General features: G+C 38.7%; 1 protein-coding gene across 3 annotated transcripts; it reads right to left on the bottom strand.

The window, feature by feature from the left end:
• Positions 1-1,059: 1,059 nt before the first annotated feature.
• Positions 1,060-6,795, bottom strand: lrrc2 (leucine rich repeat containing 2). 3 transcript variants are annotated; one of them, XM_059337532.1, is made up of 11 exons: positions 6,755-6,795; positions 6,262-6,422; positions 5,846-5,990; positions 4,909-5,024; positions 4,282-4,355; positions 3,745-3,901; positions 3,529-3,665; positions 3,007-3,152; positions 2,648-2,800; positions 2,018-2,190; positions 1,060-1,172 (listed from the first exon to the last, which is right to left on the bottom strand). In XM_059337532.1, the coding sequence occupies exons 3-11, from the start codon at positions 5,980-5,982 to the stop codon at positions 1,123-1,125; spliced, it is 1,143 nt and encodes a 380-aa protein (XP_059193515.1). In that variant the 5' UTR covers positions 5,983-5,990; positions 6,262-6,422; positions 6,755-6,795; the 3' UTR covers positions 1,060-1,122. The 3 variants fall into 3 exon arrangements, with proteins under 3 accessions (XP_059193515.1, XP_059193517.1, XP_059193516.1); XM_059337534.1 differs by lacking the exon at positions 6,262-6,422 and having other exon boundaries at positions 6,755-6,792; XM_059337533.1 differs by lacking the exon at positions 6,755-6,795 and having other exon boundaries at positions 6,262-6,436.
• Positions 6,796-7,834: the final 1,039 nt, after the last annotated feature.

Genomic DNA, 7,834 nt, shown 5'->3' with positions numbered 1-7,834 from the left:
AAACACAAACTTTAAAGAAATATTTAATATTTTGGGAAATAAATTTGAAGTAATTTACTTCAGCATTTTTTAAAGATATTTGTTAAAGAATATTTGCTAACTTTGAAATTAGACAAAAAAGAAATATGTAATAATTTAACATTTCTTTGAAATATTTAAAATAATTGTTACTACTTTTTTTTTTTGCATAAATAGATTTTAAGATATTTATTTCAGAATATTTAGTTACTAAATTTGACATTTTGGAGTGTTTTGAATAAGCACATTTTTTTAATTGTTAATTAATATTTTCTCCAGATATAAAACAAAAGAAAATCAGACAAAAACATCTTCACAAACATTTATTAAAATTAGAAAAATATGTCAGAATAAAACAAACGTCACTAATCTCAGAGCATCACACAAAAACAAATACAAAAATAAAAAGTAAAAACTATTCTTGTCAGTTTTGCAAAAATGAATCAATTTATTTTTTAAAGATAAATGAATGAAAATGAATCTTATATGATCCATAAAAATGAACTGAATAATTATAATTAGATGTATTTAATCAGCGCACAGTTTAAACATGTAAAATTAATATCTGTTTCTGTTTGGTCACAATTCCATAAATCTAGTTTGTCTTTAATGTGTTCATGTGGAGAAATCAATAAAATAATCACAGCACAGAAACACAGAGGAACGTTTTCTACCTGATATTCAACATGTCTAAAATATGAAATTGTAAAAGTTCATGATATGCATATCCATCAGTGTTTATCATATTAATCATTATTATGTGTATATATTTATGATGATGAAGCTTGTGGACTTCAGTGATGTTTCAATGTTGGAAATCTGATTTTTGGAATGAAATTTTGAAAAGAAAAAATCACTTAAACACTCAAATATGAAATTTAAAACTCAGTCAGCAGAATCCCTGAAATATTTTACTAAAAAAACAAAAATTTCACAAACTCAAAACTTTTCTAGAACTTTAAAAGAACTTTCAGTCACTGTGACAGACCTTTATCATCATCATCACCCTCCACCTCTTCTTCCTTCTCCTCTCCCTCCTTCTCTTCCTCCTCCTACTCCTCCTTCTCTTCCTTCAACTCATCTTCATCCTCTTCCTCCTTCTCCTCACAGCAGGCAGGAGATGGAGACCTTCGTGGTGCTTTCAGGGACGACATCTGTTGTGGGAAAAACAAGATGTCATTTGGTTTAATTGAGAATTAAAACATTTCTGCAAAAATACGTTTTAAAGCTTCAAGTAACTAAATAATTAAAATCAAATGTATCAGAAAAATAAATACTTGAACGAACATCAGAGTTCAGAACAACCTGAAATATGAAGGATGAAAAATAACATAAGCCGAAATAAATATATTAATAAAGAAAATCATAAATGAATGAATAAATATTGTAATGATTATACAAAAAAATTACAATTCTATGTTTTTACAATATTTTATTTATTTAGGTATTCCAGCATTTATTTGATTATTTATTCTTGCATTGCCACATGTTTTTTATTTTATACTAACTTCTAAATGTTTTCATTTATCTGTAGATTTTCATTTATTACTTTATTTATTTTCACATTTATTTTTACATTTTGAGTATTACAAGTATTTATTTAAATTTGATTTGATTTATTTTTTACATTTTAATGGATAAATAAATACCTAAATAATACAATTAATGTAAATATATAGAATTTCTATTATTTTTTTGCATTACATATTCACACACACACACATATGTCTTAGTTACTGTATTTCTGCATTATTTATTTATTTATTTATTTATACATCTTCATTTATCTACTTTTTTCCACGTTTATTTTTACATTTACATCACATTTTTACATGTATTTACAGCCCACATTTATTTTTTTAGTTCTCCATTTTATTTATTTATTTTTTAAATAAATAACAACAATAAAAAATACTTTTGTCTTTTGCATTTATCCATTTATTTACACTTATGTCATTTTACGTCCTCATACGACAACGACAGAACTTAAGTTTCTGACCTCTGTCCATCAGCGAGTTGACGTACGCCTCCATGAACTCCTTCTCCCTGCTGTCCTTCTGCACCTCCTCTTCTCTCGGCTGGTTCCACCTCCTCCTCTTGTTCTTCCCTTTCTTCTTCTCCTCCTCCTCTTTCTTCTTCTTCGCTGAACGGTTGTCGTACAGTCGGATAAACCTGCCGGAGGACAGCAACAGCAATCTGATGATCTGAGCTCTAACAGGAGAGCTGCACAGTTTTATGTTATAATAATGTTTCTTTGTGTTGTTGGTGTTTTACATTTTAAATTTGATGTGTGTGGTACATATGTTTGTGTACTTGATGTCTGCGAGGTTTATGTAGTTTGTGTGTTTGTGTGGTGTGTTATTTGTTTGTGTGTGTGGTTTGTGTGGTGTGTGTGTGTGTGTGTGTGTGTGTGTGTGTGTGTGTGTGTGTGTGTGTCTGTGTTGTGGTGTGTGTGTGTGTGTGTGTGTGTGTGTTTATGTGGTTTGTTTGTGTGTGTGTTGGGTGTGTGTGGTTATGTGGTCTGTGTGTTTGTGTGTGTGTGTGTGTGTGTGTGTGTGTGTGTGTGTGTGTGTGTGTGTGTGTGTGTGTGTGTGCGTGTGTGTGTGTGTGTGTGTGTGTGTGTGTGTACTTGATGTTTGGGTTCCTGCAGAGACTGGTTGGGATGCAGTTGAGCTCGTCTCCACTGACGACGATCATCTTGAGCGTCGAGATTTTAGTGAGACAGTGAGGGAGGTAAGACAGGCTGTTCTTATGTATGAACAGAGTGACCAGCTGCTCCAACCTGCACACACACACAGACGCACACACACACACACACACACACACACACAGAACTTTAACTGCATGTTTTCATCTCAACAAACTTAAACAAAGCCACATGCTGCAGTCTGCTGGAGGACACAGAGACATCCAGTGCACATCCAGGATCAGACCTGATGCTGCTCAGAGTAATCAGATTACAGGTGTGGTGGTGATGTCATCGGTTACCTGTCCATGTCCTGCGGCAGGTCGGTCAGGCTGTTGTTGCTCAGGTCCAGCAGCTGCAGGCGGCTCATCCTCAGAGCGCAGATCGGGATTGAGATGAACCTGTTCTCCGCGATGTCCAGGTGCACCAGCTGCTTCAGGCCGCTCAGCTGACGGAGTGATTTCATCAGCGACACAGTGATTCAAGATTCAGGTTCTCTTTATTAGCTTATTTTTCTGCATCTGTTTTTCTTTGTTTTGCATCTTTTTGTGCTGTTTTTGAATCTATTTATGGTCATTGTGCGTCTCTTTGTGATGCTTCTGCATTTATTTTTAGGTATTTTACAGCTTTTATAACTTCCTCCTTTCTTCCCGTCATATTTAATATGGCCACTAGAGGTCACTGCCACAAGAAACGTAAATAAAGATGGTAATAAGCTGCTGAATGAGGTTTTTGTTTTTGCTAACAGCATTAATTAATGTTTCAGTGTGAAATAAAGTATCTGATGATGTTATTTATCTGTAGATATTTAATAAAGCACTCACCTCAAACGGCAGCTCGGACAGGTTCAAGTTCCCCGTCAGCTCAAGTCTCTTCAGGTTCTCACAGTCTCCGAGTTCTGGAGGAACACTGGACAGACGGTTGTAGCTCACGTTCAATTCCTGCAGACTCGTCAGTTTCCCTGAAGACACCAGAAACACTCAGAAACTAAAGAAGAGAATAAAACCAGAACGAGTCGGAGACCTGTCTCAGCATCTCACCGATCTCCGGCGGCAGCTCGTCGATGGCGTTCTGAGGGATCTGCAGGACGAGCAGCTGAGAGAACAGAGGCAGGAACTCCGGCAGACGGCTGATCTTTGTCCCTCGGATGTGCCACTCCTTCAGGTACGTCATCCACTGCAGCTCCCGGGGAAAGTCCTGCACACAGACAGGTCAGAGACAGACAGGTCAGAGACAGACAGGTTAGAGACAGACAGGTCAGGTGAGACACAGAAAGTCAGAGACAGACAGGTCAGAGACAGACAGAGAGACAGACAGGTCAGGGGAGACAGACAGGACAGAGACAGACAGGACAGAGACAGACAGGTCAGGGGAGACAGACAGAGGCAGACAGGACAGAGACAGACAGCCAAGAACAGACAGGTCAGAGACACTGAGTCTCTTGTAGTCATTTTGTATCTATTTTATTATTATTATTATTATTATCATTATTATCATTATTATTACTAGTGCGGTGCCCATAGAAAGTATGTATTTGTTAGCATGCTAACAGTAGACCTGGTCCCTGATCAGCTCACCCTCCACTGATCTCCATCCAGTCTGAAGATCAGTCTGTTCTGCTCCGGATCGTCCTCATCCTGCTGCTCCCATTCTGACACACAAACAACAACAACGTCAGATACACAACAACACGTCGTCAGCAACCGACCAGCGCACACCTCTATACACAGGTGCATTACAATAAATGAGAATATCATAGTTTATTTATGTCAGTAATTCAAATCAAAAAGGTTAAATAACACATTATATGGACCCATTACACACAGAATGAAACATTTCATGTCTTAATTTATTTAATTTCTTCTAATCATAATGATTATGGTTTATATTTAATGAAGACCTAGAATTCAGTGTTTCAAAAATGTGAATATTACAAAAGACCAATTTTAAAAAGTCTGTTTAATATGTAAATGTTGGCCTCTGAATATGTCCATCTATATGACTCAATACTTGGTTGGGGCTATTTGACTTGAACTACTGTAAATGGACTTTTCATCATATTCTCTCTCTCTCTCTCTCTCTCTCTCTCTCTCTCTCTCTCTCTCTCTCTATATATATATATATATATATATATATATATGTGTGTGTGTGTGTGTGTGTGTGTGTGTGTGTGTAGAGGTGTGTATATTTATGTGTATTTGTACCTGTGCAGGGCTGAACCTCAGTGCGTTTGGATTTCTCCAGGTAACGATGCAGCAGGTTTCGTTCTTCAGTTTTCAGAGTTTTACAGTAAATACGATACTGCCACTCTTGATCAATCCTACAGACAGACAGACAGACAGACAGACAGACAGACAGACAGACAAACAGGTGGAAAGAGAGAGAGAGACAGACAGACAGACAGACAGACAGACAGGCAGACGGACGGACGGACGGACGGACGGACGGACGGACGGACAGACAGACAGACGGACAGACAGACGGACAGACAGACAGACAGACAGACAGACAGAGGGAGACAGACAGACGGACGGACGGACGGACAGACAGTCGGACAGACAGACAGACGGACGGACAGACAGAGGGAGACAGACAGACAGACAGACAGACAGAGGGAGACAGACAGACGGACGGACGGACGGACGGACGGACGGACAGACAGACAGACAGGCAGACAGACGGATGGACGGACGGACAGACAGTCGGACAGACAGACAGACAGGTTAATGAACCATCTGCAGCTTCATGTCATCAGATCAGATTTCAGACTTGATGTTTACTTTTTAAACTTGTGACCTTTGACCTTTGTGCTCCTGAATCACAGCCTGATGGTGTTCTATAAATAGATCACATAGATCACAGCATGAATTTTTCTCTGCCGGTCTAAAGGTCTCTGTGTCTGGATTCTTCTATTAATCCTGTCGTACGTGTGTGTTGGTGTTTATATGTGTGTTGGTGTTTATACCTGTGTGTTGGTGTTTATATGTGTTGTGGTGTTCATACCTGTGTGTTGGTGTTTATACCTGTGTGTTGGTGTTTATATGTGTGTTGTGGTGTTTATACCTGTGTGTTGGTGTTTATACCTGTGTGTTGGTGTTTATATGTGTGTTGTGGTGTTTATACCTGTGTGTTGGTGTTTACCTGGCCAGAGCGCTCTGCTCCACCCGCTCCTTCTCCTTCATCTGTCTCTGTCTGTATTTCCTCACCCGGACCTCCCACAGACCCCTGATCATAGACAGGTCACCCACCGGCACGTCCAGCCTCCTTCCAAGACCCATCACTGCTCCTGCAGGAGGAGGGAGAAGGAGGAAGAGGAGAGGAGTAGGAGGAGGTGGAGGAGGAGAATAGAGAGAGGAGGAGGAGATGGAGGAGGAGAAGAGACAGGGGAGAGGAGGAGGAAGAGGAGAGAAGAGGAGGAAAAGGAGGATAGGAGGAGGAGGAGGAGAGGAGAGCGGAGAGGAGAGGAGATGAGAAGGAGGAGGTGGAGGAGGAGAGGTGAGTCCTTTTATCTGACAGACATCTGATAGTTTGTGTGATTTTGGTGAATCTGAACTAACTCTTTAAAGTCAGCTTTAAGTTGAGTTGAAACGTTTCTGATCCCCAGAAGAAGGAGGAGGAGGAGGAGGAGGAGGAAGAGGAGGAGAACCACGGTGCCTCCTACAGCTCAGAAACACTTTGACCTGTCGGCCCTTAGCGTGCTAACTGTTAGCATGCTATGCTGAAACATTAAACATCAGTGTGTTAAACATGCTAACATGCTAAATGTGAAGACAAAAAGAAAAAAGAAAAGAAAGAAAAACTCAACTTCCCATGATTCATCAGTCGTGTTTACAGTCTGCAGGATGAAATTTCACCCTTTAACTTTAACTGTAAGAGCTGCTAATGTGTCTCTGCAGCCTGTTTATTACAGTCCTGCTTCAACATTCCTAATAATAATAATGATAACAACAACAACAACAACAACAACAACAACAACAACAACAACAACAACAACAACAATTATTGTGAGAATGTGAACCAGCAGAGATAAAAAACAAAGTGTGTTCGTACCTGTGAGTTCCTGTCAGCGTCTGACCAGCAGCCTGTTTACTGAGAGCTGCCTGTGTGTGTGTGTGTGTGTGTGTGTGTGTGTGTGTGTGTGCTATCTTTAGCAGATGAGATGTGAACTCCTGCTGGGTCACATGGTGCTGCTGCCTCGCACGCTGACATCATCTGCTTTATTTTGATAAACTTCACTGAAAGAGGAAAAGTATCAGGGTGTGATCATCATGATGCAGAATACAATGCAGCACTTAATCATTATATATATAATATTTTATTATAATTAATTAAATTAAAGCTCTTTAAACACTGCTGTTAGTTTAGTCATCATCTATGACTGGTTATATTTTTAATAATAATGTAAATCTGGAGGTTAAAGAATAAATGACAGACAGTCTGTCTTCCCATTGTGTTTTAATGTATATTGTACACAAACTTTTCCACCTTAACCAAATATAAAAATGTTTTTTTAAAACAATATTTCAAGAATTTGGCTAAATTAAGGTGAATTTTGATTCATTTGATTGACTTTGGCTAATTTAAATTGAATTTGTCAGCTGCTTCATGTGCGACACACATTATATAATAAATCTATTTCCATTGCATTTTTTCCACATTTTGCTTCCATCTGTAAACAAACTGTTCCACCTTAAACAAACATTTTTCTGCTGAACTGTGAACTGATAATAAAGCAGCTGGTGAACCTGCTGACTGACGTTACTGAGTCACACTTATTTTAGGTTCCTGAAGGTTTAACAGCACCTTCATTGTTTCTGTCTTCCTTCTGAGCTTTGTATATGTAAAAAAAAATTGTAAAATATGATCATGACATCAGCTCCAACAGTTTAACTGATTTAAGTCATCTGGGATTTTATAGTAATGTAATTTAATTCCAAATGTCAGATAAAATATCTGCCCGAGGACGGTTGCTATAAATATCATCTGTGACATTTACTGTCAACACAATGTAAAGACACGAACAACACGTGTGTGTGTGTGTGTTCACCTTCTTTAAATACGCACACACACACGCTGGTGGCATGTTCAGCTCTGGACTGCAGGACGACAACCAGTGATACAAACAAACAT

Source organism: Centropristis striata, chromosome 7 (genome assembly GCF_030273125.1).
Source record: "Centropristis striata isolate RG_2023a ecotype Rhode Island chromosome 7, C.striata_1.0, whole genome shotgun sequence".
Taxonomy (NCBI): domain Eukaryota; kingdom Metazoa; phylum Chordata; class Actinopteri; order Perciformes; family Serranidae; genus Centropristis; species Centropristis striata.
This window is presented reverse-complemented; position numbering and strand designations above follow the sequence as displayed.